This window comes from Erythrolamprus reginae, chromosome 1 (assembly GCF_031021105.1).
Source record: "Erythrolamprus reginae isolate rEryReg1 chromosome 1, rEryReg1.hap1, whole genome shotgun sequence".
NCBI classification, from domain to species: domain Eukaryota; kingdom Metazoa; phylum Chordata; class Lepidosauria; order Squamata; family Dipsadidae; genus Erythrolamprus; species Erythrolamprus reginae.
This window is the reverse complement of record NC_091950.1, coordinates 987,496-1,004,340: the sequence shown is the minus strand read 5'-3', so window position 1 is coordinate 1,004,340 and position 16,845 is coordinate 987,496. Positions and strand designations below refer to the sequence as shown.

The 16,845-nt window shown below is 40.4% G+C and overlaps 1 protein-coding gene across 1 annotated transcript; it reads left to right on the top strand.

Annotated features, from left to right (window-relative positions):
* Positions 1-925: 925 nt before the first annotated feature.
* LOC139158152 (vomeronasal type-2 receptor 26-like) lies at positions 926-15,955 on the top strand. The gene is made up of 6 exons (XM_070735572.1): positions 926-1,083; positions 3,179-3,470; positions 3,848-4,672; positions 10,253-10,471; positions 13,367-13,496; positions 15,051-15,955. Exons 1-6 carry the CDS (start codon positions 926-928, stop codon positions 15,953-15,955), a joined length of 2,529 nt encoding a protein of 842 aa, XP_070591673.1.
* The last annotated feature ends 890 nt before the right edge of the window (positions 15,956-16,845 follow it).

The window sequence follows — 16,845 nt, the reverse complement described above, 5'->3', positions numbered from 1 at the left end:
TAGATATATTTTACTATGAGTATCTCCTCTATAACCTTCATCATGTATTTTACTATATGTATATGTATATAGATATATATATGTCCTAGTGCATTATATGACTGTATGTATGTTTTTTATATTGGGTTTCCTTGCTTTTAGATTTTTAAATGTATAATTGCTATCTTAGATTTTAATTATTAGATTTGTCAGTATATATTGTTTTTTGTCACTGTTGTGAGCCGCCCCGAGTCTGCGGAGAGGGACGGCATACAAATCTAATAAATATTAATAATAATAATAATAATAATAATAATAATAATAATAATAATAATAATAATAATATCCACTAAAATCCTCATTGTGTATTGGACAAAATAAATAAATAAATAAATAAAATAAAACAAATAAACTCTAATCAACTCCAGAGTTTTCACACTACCCTAAAATTCAACTGCTCTGTGGATTAGCAACAAGAGAGATAAAAGTGTTTTTCCCCTTCTGGTGAAGAAAAAAAATGGAGGTCTGTTCCTTGTAATTATCAGAAGAACAGCAATTCTTAATGTATCCCCTGTGGATTTCAAGCCATGAAAAAGATAAACCTTCCTTCAAAAATATGCTTGGAGTTCTCCAGGTGGGGGCACCTCACCTTGTCTTGCACAGAGCAAATTCCTGGACTTGAAGAGACTCAACTGCCCTTCATTTTCTCTTTAATCACAGCCCAAGCACAGGTAAGAGGAAGCATATTCGATATAATTGTCCTGAAGCCACCAGGGTGGCATGTGCTATGTTTATCCTGTTAAAACTCGGGTAAAGTTTAAAGTGATGCCTGCAATTCAGTTCCTGTACAATCTTGATTTCTGATCTAGAAAGAAGAATGACTGGACTGCATCTTCTCCTGCTATTGCTGCTGTTTTGGCTCCTGCCTCCAATTGTTGCTAAGAGGATGCAAACCCTTTGTGTGTTGCCACAACGGTACAAGGTTCCTGAATACTATTACAGGCCTGGTGATCTTGTTATTGGTGGGAATCTGCATTTGGGGAACTATTGGAACCCTTACTTAGACTTTAACAAAGACCCCTATCCATTTTCTCTCCCGTATTTGTAAGTTTTAGCTGGAGGACAAATATCCATGTGACTCTTTGCTGTGTTTGTTCAGAAATATTTCTTTTTGCAATATTTGAACTTTCCAGTATAGTTCAAATCTTTGTGCTTTTCTCAATAAAGAGCCAGACTGATTAGAATGGAATAACAGAGTTGGAAGGGATCTTGGAGGTCTTCTAGTCCAACCCCCTGCTTAGTGGGTTCTAAGACCTGTTGCTACCTGTGCAATAGAATCCTGGGCAGGTGGATGGAGTGTCCTCGATGGGCAGAGCATCCAGGCAGGATGGCCTCCCACCACATCTGCTACCAGTTCTAAGAACTGGGCTGAATCAGGAGCAACTCATCATTTCATGAAACCCTATATCATTTCAAACATTTGGTTATCCAATCTCTTCTTTAAAACGTCTAGTGTTAGAGCATTTGCAACTTCTGGAGGCAAGCTGTTCCACTGATTAATTGTTCCATCAGGAAATTTCTTCTTAGTTTTAAGTCATTTCTCTCCTTGATTAGTTTCCACCCATTGCTTCTTGTCCTGCCCTCAGGTGCTTTGGAGAATAGCAATAGCATCTAGTTTCATATACTGCTTCACAATGCTTTGCAGCCCTCTCTAAGTGACAGTCTCAAAATGGGTGAACAGTGAAGTCAGGCAGTAGGGAAAGTAAGTAGGATGCTTGGCTGCATAGCTAGAGGTATAGCAAGCAGGAAGAGGGAGATTATGATCCCGCTATATAGAGTGCTGGTGAGACCACATTTGGAATACAGTGTTCAGTTCTGGAGACCTCACCTACAAAAAGAGATTGACAAAATTGAACAGGTCCAAAAACAGGCTACAAGAATGGTGGAAGGTCTTAAGCATAAAACATATCAGGGAAGACTTCATGAACTCAATCTGTATAGTCTGGATGACAGAAGGAAAAGAGGGGACATGATCAAAACATTTAAATATGTGAAAGGGTTAAATAAGGTCCAGGAGGGAAGTGTTTTTAATAGGAAAGTGAACACAAGAACAAGGGGACACAATCTGAAGTTAGTTGGGGGAAAGATCAAAAGCAACGTGAGAAAATATTATTTTAATGAAAGAGTAGTAGATGCTTGGAACAAAATTCCAGCAGACGTGGTTGGTAAATCCACAGTAACTGAATTTAAATATGCCTGGGATAAACATATATCCATCCTAAGATAAAATACAGAAAATAGTATAAGGGCAGACTAGATGGACAATGAGGTCTTTTTCTGCCATCAGACTTCTATGTTTCTATGTTTAGAGAGAGTAAGCCTATTTCCCCCAATGATCTGGGTCCTCATTTTACCAACCTTGGAAAGATGGAAGGCTGAGTCAACTTTGAACCGACTGAGATTCGATCTGCCAAACTGCTGGCAGACAATGATCAGTAGAAGTAGCTTGCAGTACTGCATTCTAACCCCTGTGCCACCGAGGCTCTTGAATAGTTTGAGTTAACTGATTAAATAGGCTAGATTTTCAATCTTTCCAGAATTGTTTATCAGGAAGACAATAAACCTCTTAAAGAGTAAGCTGTGACAACACTTTAGGAACTTTACTAGACTAGTGAAGAAGTTGACTTAAAATGTTAATTTGGACATAAAGTCATGACAGAAGGCTCAAGGAAAAGAGCAACATATTTCCAGTGCGAGGTACTGAACAAAATGCAATTTTCTGTGTTGTAATCAGCAGGGTTTATTGAATAATGACCCTCAATAAATATTTGGTACATTTTCCACTGGTGTCTTCTGCTTTGGATCTGAAGAAGCTGCTCCAAGAGAGAACCAAACTGATTAGGTTGCTGGAGGAAAAAGTGGGTACGATTACAGGCACTGAAGCAAAGAGAAGAAGGGAGGGATGAAAGAGGGATATAAAATGATCCATGATATGGGCAGTCATTATTCCATTGTTAAAAATCCATAAAAAATTAACAATAAGCATCTTCAAAAAAAAAACCCCAAAAAACCATCCCAACCCATTAACTTTTGGGACTTCCTGCTCCAAAGAAAACGCCACAAAGAAATAACACAAGCCAAACTTCACCAACCCTCACAAGCTTTGTGGCAATATTTCACAATGTTTCTTTCACTGTAGACCCACACCCAACAACTACCAGCAGTTCATGGCCCTGGTATTTGCAGTGACAGAGATCAACAAGGATCTGGTTCTCCTCCCCAACATCACTCTTGGCTTCAACATGTATGACAATGCCAATTGGAAGAGAAGGGTTTCTTTCATCAGTCTCATTCTGCTCTCCACCCGTGACCAAATGGTTCCAGGTTATAAATGTGATCAGCAGCACACTCTCTTCTCTGCCATTGGAGGTGACCAGTCCCAATTTTCAATGCTGATGGCCTCCATCTTCAGTATCTTCAAGGTCCCACAGGTAAGGGGGCTCCTTTAGAAACACTATGGAATAGACAAACTACAGAACTACACACAGAAGTCCAAAATGACACCAAAAGAGAAGGGGGACATCAATAACATATGACATAGTGAACTGATGCTACAGTTGGATTCATTTTTTATATTTTATGGGTCAAAATATGTTTTATATAACTTCTAGGTGATACATAATGTCACATGTCTATACTTGGTAAGATAAATTCCTTCCTAATGACAGAAGTGTAGATGTTTTTTTGCATTTTCTCAAAATGACTCAGCTTGACTGATGGAGTCCATAAACTGCAGAATGGGAATCCTTAAAATCACCATCAATTTTTACATTTGTCTTTTAAAGAATATTTTCATTTTTTCCCACAGCTTAGTATTGGCTTTGAATACATTCAGGGAGACCGAAGAGTTTATCCTTCCTCCTTCCGGATCAATCCCAAGGATTTTCCTCAATTTGTGGGTTTAGTCTGGTTGCTCCTTTATTTCCAGTGGAACTGGGTTGGGTTTATTGCCTCTGAAAGTGAGAGGGGAGAAGAATTCATCTCAACCCTGAGGCCAATGCTGATGGAGAAGGAGATCTGCCTGGCCTTCACTCAAATGGTGAAAGAGGATTTTTCTGATGGGGACGTGTTCAAATTCACTTCACATTCGGAAATATGGGCTAATGTTGAAGTTATTCTTTCCTTTGCAGAACCTGACATTGTTCTAACATTTCTTTCGGCTCTGAACATTAAATCATTTGGTAAAAGTCCATGTCCTAAAGTTTGGATCTTAACTTCATATTGGAAACCACATACAACCCATCTTCTATATAAAAGGAAAGCCTTAAGGCACTTACGTGGATCTCTGCATCTTAGGGATCACACTGGTGATATCTCACTATTCAGCCATTTCCTCCTGTCTTTAGATCCTTTGAACCCACAAGGGGATAGGATTCTCCCATTGTGGTGGGAACGGGTCTTTGGCTGTAAGTTCCGCAAACCGGGCCACTCTTTTCGAAAATACTGTACAGGAAAAGAGGGTTTACGCAATCTACCACCTTATGTGTTTGAAACAAGCATGACAGGTGAAAGTTACAATGTCTACAATGCCATTTATGCTGTGGCACATGCGCTACATTTAATGTATGGATCACAAGTGAGGCCAGCTATGATGAGGCTTGGAAAAAGCATCTCAAACATTCAGTCATGGCAGGTAATTTCTGTTACTATTTTTAATAGTTTGGACTGTTTTTCCTTTTGATGCAAAAAATAAAAAATAAATTAAGCAGCCTTGCGACAGTCTTCTTTCTCGTCATTTTCTCCCATTAATGGACCAATTGTTTTCTTAACAAGTAAACAGTTAATTATTATTATTAACTGTTAACTTGTTTTTACAGGTTGGGGGTTTTTTTGTTTAACTTTTTCCTCATGTCTTTTTTCCATTTTGAGCCTTAACTTGTCCAATTAATCTTTGCAGGTTTGGGCTATTTGCTGCTATTCTCCCTTAAATATGTGCCCCTCGACTTTTGGTCTTTCAGTTTATCAGAATTCATTGTGCAGCCATGCTAATTTCTTTTGAGGTCTCTTTATTTGTTTATTTGTTTATTTGTTTATTTGTTTATTTGTTTATTTGTTTATTTGTTTATTTGTTTATTTGTTTATTTGTTTATTTGTTTATTTGTTTATTTGTTTATTTGTTTATTTGTTTATTTGTTTATTTGTTTATTTGTTTATTTGTTTATTTGTTTATTTGTTTATTTGTTTATTTGTTTATTTGTTTATTTGTTTATTTGTTTATTTGTTTATTTGTTTATTTGTTTATTTGTTTATTTGTTTATTTGTTTATTTGTTTATTTGTTTATTTGTTTATTTGTTTATTTGTTTATTTGTTTATTTGTTTATTTGTTTATTTGTTTATTTGTTTATTTGTTTATTTGTTTATTTGTTTATTTGTTTATTTGTTTATTTGTTTATTTGTTTATTTGTTTATTTGTTTATTTGTTTATTTGTTTATTTGTTTATTTGTTTATTTGTTTATTTGTTTATTTGTTTATTTGTTTATTTGTTTATTTGTTTATTTGTTTATTTGTTTATTTGTTTATTTGTTTATTTGTTTATTTGTTTATTTGTTTATTTGTTTTTGTCAAAACATATACAAGATAGCAGGTATTTGTATAAATATAAACAAAGGCAAAGTAGGTACAGGTAAAGTTGGACAATAGAACAGGGACAGTAGGCACAATGGTGTGCTTATGCATGCCCCCAGCAGACATCTTAGGAATGTGTTGTGGTTGGCTCTGGTCCAGCTCTTGCCCCAAGAAATGTGGAGGTGGATGCAGGGGAAACATCAACATGTCATAGGCCTGTGTTATTGCCGACAGAGTCAGGTAGTGCAGTTTCCTCGGACGAAGAAGAAGGTGGGAGTGACTTGGAAGAGGGGGGCTTGGCACACAGCCCAGGAAGCCAATCTCCATTATCTTCAGTTGATTCGGATGAGGAAGCCTTGGACCCATGCAGGTGCAGAGTTATGCATAGAAGAGACCAATCAAGGACATATTACAGGAGATAAGAGAGGCCACCTGTGTTTGGGTGGGGCTCCAGTGGGGCTGCTGATACAAATAGCAGTGTGTTGGCTTGTCCATTGTGGAAGATTATCTGATCACAGTTCTTCAGGATCGTGCCTTGCTGTTTCCGGACTTTGTTGATTTTTCAAGTCTTTGATACCAAAGCAGAGTAAAGTGTGTGTGTGTTTCACTTCATTGGAAGAAGGAGGGCTGTGACATTTCTTCACAGCTACTAGCTAAGTACTTCAAGACTGATTAAGGGACTTGTACAGCCTACAAGATTATTTTGGGGAGGGGTGCTCTTTGCAATACAAAAAGGGTGCTTTGTTTCTTTTGAATTTTGTGATAAAGAACATTGTTTTGAACTTTTCAAAATTGTGTGTGTCTGAAATTTGTACCCTTGAATTCTTGGGAGGCTTCTACCAGAGAGCCCGGCAGAACAGAATGGGGTGAGGTTGAGTGTGGACAGTCTAAGGTTAAAGTTTATGGGGTTTGGGGCAGAAACTACAGAGTCAGGTAGTACATTTCAGGCACTGATCACTCTATTGCTGAAATTGTATTTTCTGCAGTCGAGTTTCAAGCAGTTTACATTGAGTTTGAATTGATTGTGTCCTTGTGCATTGTTGTGGTTGAACCTGAAGTATTCACTGATGGGTAGGACATTGTGGCAGATGATTTTAAGAACTGCATTTAGATAAGATCAAAGGCAATGTAGATCTAGTCTAAACTAGCTAAGCCCAAAATTTCAAACTTGCTGGAATAAGGTATTCCATTGCGAGTAGAAGAGTGGAGGACTCCTCTTGTGAAATATTTCTGAACTCTCTCAACTGTATTAATGTCCGATATGCAGATGTTCATTTAGTTCTTCATTGGAATTATTCTAACTCACATTTTGTAATCTCATTTTTGCAAAATTTCTCAAGTTCTTGAGTTGTTTTCCCCTTGAGGATTCTCATCTATGGAATCCTTCTCAAACTCTCTCTAAGTTTAATTCTCTTAATTCCTATACCCTCCTTTTGACTTTGTTTGTAGGATTTGTAATGTAGGATTTCAATATATTTTATGGTCACCTCATTCCAGTTCCTGCAACTTCAATTCCTTTTATCATTTAATCTATCTTAGTGTGATAATTAAGTCCAGTATGGCTGACTCTCTAGTTCTCTACCTTTGGCGAGAAACATTGTCTTCCAGGAAGGAGTTTGATCTTCCGGTAATTGCAGAGTTTGTCTCCCAGATGTTAATAATAATAATAATAATAATAATAATAATAATAATAATAATAATAACAACAACAATAATTTATTAGATTTGTATGCCGTCCCTCTCCGAAGACTCGGGGCAGCTCACAACATAACAGTAGTACAATACATTACAAATCTAATATTAAATTTTACAAGTCAATTAAAAACATTAATATAAAATAATCAATATCATAAAATCTCAACTATGCACTCGTACACACTCAACCCAGTTAATCATACTGCAGAGGTCAGAGAAACAACGAAGGGGAAGGTAATCATCCCCACGTCTGGTGACAGGTGAGTCTTCAGCATTTTACAGAAGGTGAGGAGGGTGGGGGCTGTTCGGATCTCTGGAGGGAGTTGATTCCAGAGAACCGGGGCTGCCACAGAGAAGGCTCCTCCCCTGGGCCCCGCCAACCAACATTATTTAGTCGACGGGACCTGGAGAAAGCCAACTCTGTGGGACCTAATCGGCTGCTGGGATTCATGTGGCAGAAGGCGGTCTCATAGGTTTTCAGGTCCAATGCCATGTAGGGCTTTATAGGTCATTACAAACACTTTGAATTGTGACCTGAAATTGATAGGCAGCCAGTGCAGGCTGCGTTGATGAAACATGGGCATACCTAGGAAAGCCCATGATTGCTCTTGCGGCCGCATTCTGCATGATCTGAAGTTTCCGAACACTCTTCAAAGGTAGCCCCATGTACAGAGTCTTGCAGTAGTTGAACCTCAAGGTGATGAGGGCATGAGTGACTTTGAGCAATGACTCCCTGTCCAAATAGGGCCACAACTGGTGCACCAGGCGAACCTGGGCAAACGCCCTCCTCACCACAGCTGAAAAATGATGTTCTAATGTTAGCTGTGGATCGAGGAGGACGCCCAAGTTGCGGACCCTCTCCGAGGGGATCAATAACTCCCCCTCTCAGGGTAATGGACAGACAGATGGAATTGTCCTTGGGAGGCAAAACCCACAGCCACTCCATCTCGTCAGAGTTGAGTTTGAGCCTGTTGACACCCATCCAGACCCTAACAGCCTCCAGGCACTGGGACATCCCTTCCACTGCTTCACAGACTGGACATGGGGTGGAGATATACAGCTGGGTATCATCAGCGTACTGATACCCGTCGGCCTCCTCCTCCAAGATCAAATCTCGGATCCAATCACCATTATTATTTTGATGTACTTCCAACTTACAGTGGTACCTCTACTTAGGAATGCCTCTACTTAAGACCTTTTCTAGATAAGAACTGGGTATTCAAGAATTTTTTGCCTCTTCTTAAGAACCATTTTCAACTTAAGAACCCAAGCCTGGAAAAATTTCCCAGGAAATTTGAGAGTGGCACGAAGGCCCAGCCAGTTCTCTGCCATTCCCCCTTTAATCCTGACCATCTTGGGCTTTTCTGGGCTGCCAGAGGAGCCTTTTGGTGGCGCTTAAGGAGGCTTTGGCAGACCAGAGTGAACAAAGCATTTTCCTTTCTCTAGGTGCTTGGAGAGGGAATAAACCTATGCCAGCGCCCAGAGAAAAGAAACGCTCTCTTCACTCTGGGCAGCCCGGAACGAATAGAGTGCTTTCAATTTTTCAATTCAATTTAATTTATTAGATTTGTATGCCTCCCCTCTCCAAAGACTTGGGGTGGCTCAGGGTTTTCCTTTCTCTGGGCACTGCCTCAGAGTCCCTCTTTTTTTCTTAAAGTTTTTGATTTTTTTATTCCCCTCCCCTTCCCTTCTTCCTTCAGCAGCAACTGTTCTCCTTCTCTTCTTCCTCCTCTTCCCACCCTTTTATTTCTTTCCTAATGGGTTTGCATGCATTATTTGTTTTTACATTGATTCCTATGGTAAAAATTGTTTCTACCTAAGAACATTTCTACTTAAGAAGCTGGTCATAGAATGAATTAAATTCTTAAAGAGATGTACCACTGTACCTTATTTAATTATCTAGCAAAAGTTTATTCTGTTTGGTTGGATGGCCTGAAGTACAAACCTATGGCAATGTTATTCCTTTTTTTAAACTTTTAGGTAAAGGTAAAAGTTCCCCTCCCTCATAGTCACATTTGTGGGTGGGGGACAAGGGATGTGAACTTTCAACAGAATGGGAAACTCATATTCAGGTTTCCAGTGTAGGTGCCAGGATGGCTCTGGAAATAAATTGAAACTTTGAGGAGTACAGTTATACCTCGTCTTATGAACTTAATCGGTTCTGGAAGTAGGTTCAGGAAGGACGTCTTCGTGATGTCAAAGCTCCACCCATGGAATTCTCTATTGGGATTCCCCACCTCCTTTCCAGCTTCCAGATCGGCCGAAAATGCCGCCGCCGATTGCAAAAATGGCGCTCCACCGGGTGGTGTCACCCGACTGTAACCTTCTGAAACAGCCGGGCGCTTCTCGGCAGCCTCTGAAACCCGAACCCGAACTTCCAGGTTCGGCGTTTGGGAGAACGCAGAGAAGCCCCCCCCCCCGGCTTTTCAGAAGGTGACAGCCGGGCAGCGGCGCTTCTCAGTGGCCTCCCTGAACCCGAAAAATTTGGGTTCGGGTTTGGGAGAATGCCAAGAAGCCCCCCGGCTGTTTTAAAAGGTGACAGCCAGGCGGTGGCGCCCAGTGGAGCGCCATTTTCTGATCTGCAGTGGGTTCGTAAGCTGAAAAAAGTTCATAAGAAGAGGCAAAACATTTCCAAACCCCGGGTTCGTATCAAGAGGGGTTCGTATCATGAGGTACCACTGTACTTTGACACAGACTCTGATTTAGTTTGGATGTTACCTGGAACTTTGACACATATTGTTGTATCATGTTGTCGGATCTTTCATTCACTCTGTTTATCCCTCATATTTTGGGCATTGGTGTACTGGCATTTGGATCTTTTTGACTGACTTTCTTTGTTTTCTATATTGTTCATTTTGTGTCTGAGAAGCCGCAAAATGATAGAAGACAAGACGCCTTATCTTGGACTTTCAACCAATTACTTCAATTTTTGGAGGTCATTTTTGTTTCAGCTTCTTCCTTACTTGATGAATGTCCAGTTCAACAACAGTGCTGGAGAAGAAGTGTCATTCTCAGGAAAAGGTCTGGGATCTGCTCATTATGATCTTCTCAATTGGGCTCGCTTCCGCAATCGATCAACTGTCCTTCAGAAAGTTGGGCAAATAAATCCCGGGGCTCCCCCAGGCCAGGATGTCACCATTCTCTCTGATGCAATTATCTGGCCTACCAAGGTGAGCTAGAACATTCACTCTTTCTTGGGGATACAGAACATCCTAATATAAAAACAGAACTATTGAATCAGGAAACATGTCAGCATGACATTGGGTGAAAAATTTATTTGCATGGAAGACATTTGAGATCTGATTTATGTCACGAGTAGGAAGAACTTCTTAGAAACATAAAAGACTGACTGCAGAAAAAGACCTCATGGTCCATCTAGTCTGCCCTTATACTATTTTCTGTATTTTATCTTAGGATGGATATATATTTATCCCAGGCATGTTTAAATTCAGTTACTGTGGATTTATCTACCATGTCTGCTGGAACTTTGTTCCAAGGATCTACTACTTTTTCAGTAAAATAATATTTTCTCATATTGCTTTTGATCTTTCCCCCAACTAACTTCAGATTGTGTTCCCTTGTTCTTGTGATCACTTTCCTATTAAAAACATTTCCCTCCTGAACCTTATTTAACCCTTTAACATATTTAAATCTTTTGATCATGCCCCCCCTTTTCCTTCTGTCCTCCAGACTATACAGATTGAGTTCATGAAGTCTTTCCTGATACGTTTTATGTTTAAGACCTTCCACCATTCTTGTAGCCCGTCTTTGGACCCGTTCAATTTTGTCAATATCTTGTAACCAAGCTGGCCATTAAAGCAGACAACAGTGATTTCTAAGTACCCAAAACCCAATAATCAAGGCTTACTGCAATTATTTATTTTGTTTAAATAGTAAATTTACCAATTCAAAAGACAGGACTTTTTAAATAATAATAATAATAATAATGGTATGCACTTGAGGGATTTCCTCCAAGAAGCCATATGGTGCACTGATTGTTAAACATTTCAAGACAGATGGAGAATGTGATACAGTCATACCTATTATTATGAACAGGTGATGGAAGATGTAACCATAGATATTCATAATTGGTAAACTCAAGTTTATTCCCAGCCATCCTACTGTTCCTATCCTCAATAAAAATTATAATATTGTACTGTATTAATTTTAAAAAAGTTATATGCCCCAGAAACATCATTAAATCATATTGTGAACTATTTTTTTCATGGTTGCCACAATTACCTCTAATTTCTTCTATATTTCTTCTTTTCTAACACACATTAATTCTTGTTTTCTTCACACTGTCCAGTTGGATTGATATGTTTTATTTTTTCATAAAAGCTGTAGCTCAATCACATGAGTCTTTCTTTGCATACCAAAATCTGTGCTCCAATCTCCAGTATTCACTGGGGGCCGAGAATTCCACTGAACTGAAGATCATAGGAACTTGGTTTCTGGTAGACCATGGTGAATCATATCTGAAGATGGAAACAGAACGTGGAAAGGAAGAAATGGATTTGTAAATTGCTCTAGGCATCTCTGTTAGTATGTCTCGGTACAAAACCTTCAACACACATTAAGCACAGTTATTGTTGGTGTAGGTAATGTGGGTTAGCCAAACAATGACTCAGACCTATTATTATTATTATTATTATTATTATTATTATTATTATTATTATTATTATTATTTATTGGATTTGTATGCCGCCCCTCTCCGCAGACTCGGGGTGGCTAACAACAATGATAAAAACAACATGTAACAATCCAATTAATAAAACAACTAAAAACCCTTATTATAAAAACCAAACAGACACACAAACATACCATGCATAACTTGTAATGGCCTAGGGGGAAGGAATATCTTAACTCCCCCATGCCTGGTGATAAAGGTGGGTCTTGAGTAATTTGCGAAAGACAAGGAGGGTGGGGGCCGTTCTAATCTCTGGGGGAGTTGATTCCAGAAGGCCAGGGCCACCACAGAGAAGGCTCTTCCCCTGGGGCCCGCCAAATGACATTGTTTGGTCGAGGGGACCCGGAGAAGGCCAACTCTGTGGGACCTTATTGGTCGCTGGGATTCGTGCAGTAGAAGGCGGTTCCGGATGTATTCTGGCCCAATGCCATATAGGGCTTTAAAGGTCATTACCAACACTTTGAATTGTGACCGGAAACCGATCGACAGCCAGTGCAGGCCACGGAGTGTTGCAGAAACATGGGCAAATCTAGGAAGCCCCACGATGGCTCTCGCGGCCGCATTCTGAAGTTTCTGAACACTTTTCAAAGGTAGCCCCATGTAGAGAGCATTGCAGTAATTGAACCTCGAGGTGATGAGGGCATGAGTGACTGTGAGCAATGACTCCCTGTCCAAATAGGGCAGCAACTGGTGCACCAGGCGAACCTGGGCAAATGCCCTCCTCGCCACAGCTGAAAGGTGATGTTCCAATGTCAGCTGTGGATCGAGGAGGACGCCCAAGTTGGCGACCCTCTCTGAGGGGGTCAGTAGTTCCCCCCCCAGGATAATGGATGAACAGATGGAATTGCCCTTGGGAGGCAAGACCCACAGCCACTCCGTCTTGTCTGGGTTCAGTTTGAATTTGTTGACACCCATCCAGGCCCCAATAGCCTCCAGGCACCGGCACATCACTTCCACTGCTTTGTTGACTGGACATGGGGTGGAGATGTATAGCTGAGTATCATCAGCGTATTGATGATACCTCACCCCAGTATCAATGTGCAACAATATTAATATTTACAAATATATGGAATCACAATATAATACTCTAATAGTTTACAAACCACGCACACAGCAAAAATGCAGCTCACAGGCAAAATATATCTCTAACAAGTCTTCGGAGAGGGGCGGCATACAAATCTAATAAATTGAATTGAATTGAACTCCCCCCAAAGGGAACAATGTTGGTGCCCCCTTATGGCCAACCAGCAATATTTCCTTAAAGGTACAGTCTTTATATTTTACAAACTAACATTGCTATTTACTGTATGGCAACACCCAAGTAGGTTACGTACAATGTACTAACAATCTCAAATATTTTTCTTTTCTCTTTTAGAAAATGCCCTTTGCCAGGTGTAGCTTGAAGAGATGCCAAGCAGGAGAGAGGAGAAATGTCCCAGAAGGCAAGCAGGTTTGCTGCTACCAATGTGCCCCTTGTCCAGAAGGAACGATTTCTGATCTGACAGGTAGAGCAGACATCAAATATAGATCTTCCAGGATCAGTGAACCATTCCGTAAATCAAAATATTGACTTTTTAAAATTGTTCTTTGAATTTGTTATGCTCCTATCAGGGTACAATGTGTGGATTTTCCCTGCAAATCACTTCCTTCACTTTTCAAAATACTTGAAGCACAATTCTATATCCCTTTTCTTGTAACTAATTTCTGGCTGAAAGATATGTCAACCTTTTTTTAGTTTCAGTATGAAGTGGGAAAAAGCATCACTCTGACATTGAAAGTTACAGTAATCATGGAAATTCCAAGTGAATGAAAAGTGCCTTTTTTCCAGCACAAACTGACCAGACCAGAAGATTAAATTAGATTAGATTAGATGTATTGGATTTATATGCCGCCCCTCTCCATAGACTCCGGGTGGCTCACAACAATGGTAAAAAACAATACATAGTAACAAATCGAATATTTAGCAATCTAAATTACAGTTTTAGGTTAAAAAAATCCAAAAGAAACCCCAATATATAAAAAACAAGCACACAGTCGAATCATACACAGAAACTACATGGGCAAGGGGGAGATGTTTCAATTCCCCCATGCCTGACGGCAGAGGTGGGTTTTAAGGAGTTTCCGAAAGGCAAGGAGGGTGGGGGCAATCCTAATCTCTGGGGGGAGCTGGTTCCAGAGGGTTGAAGCCACCACAGAGAAGGCTCTTCCCCTGGGTCCCGCCAGACGACATTGTTTAGTCGACAGGATCCAGAGAAGGCCAACTCTGTGGGACCTAACCAGTCGCTGGGATTCGTGCGGCAGAAGGTGGTCCCGGAGATATTCTGGTCTGATGCCATGTAGGGCTTTATAGGTCATAACCAACACTTTGAATTGTGACCGGAAACTGATCGGCAACCAGTGCAGACTGCGGAGTGTTGGAGTAACATGGGCATATTTAGAGAAGCCCATGATTGCTCTCGCAGCTGCATTCTGCATGATCTGAAGTTTCCAAACATTCTTCAAAGGTAGCCCCATGTAGAGAGCATGTTGCTGGCAAATGTATCTCTGGATCATTAATAATGAAGAAGATTTGCCCTTTCTTCATCCACCAAGATGCACAAAGTGTCAGGCCCAAAGTCATTATGTGAAGTCAAAGGTTGGCCTGACGCAGTTTGGGAGTGAGAGAGAGATGCCACCACACATTCCTTTCTGAAATGCCATATTAACGAACACAGGAAGGAATCAGGAATCCTGCATAGGGTTGGTCCTCATGACTGCACTTGTGGGGGTGGGGGATGTGACATGTGGTTTTGACCCAGATGTAATCTAAGGGACTCAGAGTTGGAATGATTGAAGTCGAATCCAGACATGGCTGTTAATAAATCGTACCCGGCGAGAAGCACAGGCGTGGAAATGATTTATTTCTCAGAATGCTATTTGGTTCGCTGACACAAAGGTTCATTCCAATACTTCCATGGGGGTGGCTGGCTATAAGATTAAGGGGACAATCATGTCACCACTAAGGGTGAGATAATGTTCCTGGCAGATGACCCTCCTTACACTGAGACTCTTGATTTCAGATGCAGCTGAATGTGATCCTTGCCCGCAAGACCAATACCCCAACAAGGATAAGGTCCACTGTATTGTCAAGAAGCTCCACTTCCTTGCTTATGAAGACGCCCTGGGATATGCTTTATCCTCTTTAGCTCTTTTCTTTAGTCTGATCACAATTGCTGTTCTGGTGATTTTCGGTAAACATCACGACACACCAATTGTTAAGGCCAACAACCGAGATCTGACATACATCCTTCTGGTCTCCCTCCTGCTCTGCTTCCTCTGCTCTTTCCTCTTCATTGGTCGACCTGGGAAGCTCACCTGTTTCTTCCGACAAACGGCCTTTGCCATTCTCTTTTCCCTAGCAGTTTCCTCTGTCTTGGCAAAAACTGTCATGGTGATTCTGGCCTTCCTGGCTACCAAACCAGGGAACAAGACAAGGAAACTCTTAGGAAAACCACTGACCATCTCCATTGTCTTAGGCTGTCCCCTGGTCCAAACAATCCTTTGTGCCACCTGGCTGGGAACTACTCACCCATTTCCCAACTTGGACTTCCACTCCTTGGTAGGAGAGGCCATCTTGGAATGTAATGAAGGCTCAGCTTTGATGTTTTATGCTGTCCTTGCTTACCTTGGTTTCCTGGCCCTTGTTTGTTTCACAGTGGCCTTTCTGGCTAGGAAATTGCCTGATAGCTTTAATGAAGCCAAGTTCATCACTTTTAGCATGCTGATCTTTTGCAGTGTTTGGATCAGCTTCCTCCCTACCTATCTGAGCACCAAAGGAAAATCTATGGTAGCCGTGGAGATTTTCTCCATTTTGGCCTCTGGGGCTGGTCTCCTGGCTTGCATCTTTTCCCCCAAATGCTTCATTATTCTACTGAGACCCCATCTGAATTGTAAAGAGACTATAATGAGGCGGAAGAATTGCTGATTTATGTGAAGTTTGGGCACTGTGACTTCAGGGGTATTTTTGTAGTCAAACTGATTTCTAAAATAAATCATGAAATGCAAGAAAATATTGTCCATTAAATAATTGGCTAATTATTGACTAATTGAGTAATCACAAAGTATAAGTTAATCAGCAACAATCCCCCCTTTTTTATTCTTCATTCTTTCTGATTGCCTTCAGTGAGGCCCCAATAATCAAATAGATGTTAACAAATATGTGGATATTAATTCACAACAGGATAGTTCCACACTTTATTTGTTTTAATCCAAAGAGTCTTCAAGCCTTTTTCTGATTTGGTTCATTATCAGTCAAAATTATTTTATTTTTATTTTTTTCATATATAGAGAATGTATGTATGTATGTATGCATGCATGCATGTATGCATGTATGCATGTATGCATGTATGCATGTATGCATGTATGCATGTATGCATGTATGCATGTATGCATGTATGCATGTATGCATGTATGCATGTATGCATGTATGCATGTATGCATGCAGTGAAGGGCTACCAAAACTTTTACTACTACACTGTGCCGTGGCTTATGAAGGATGCCTTGCATTTTCTTTCAACAACTTTCATTGCACATTGAGTACTCTGAGGTGGAGCTCCATTTTCACTACCCCTCTATGTCCCCCCCATCCGGGCAGTAGCCACCCCTGTATGTATGTATGTATGTATGTATGTATGTATGTATGTATGTACGTATGTATGTAGTAATGGGCTGCAGCTAGTATGACTGGGATCTCCAATTAATTAGTAAAAATTGTGATATGTGCGCATCTACGCGCTCCCAATGCGCCTCCCTTTGCACCCCGTCATGGGATTTGGCTGCTGTGCATGCATAGCCACTGAAATTTCACACAACGAT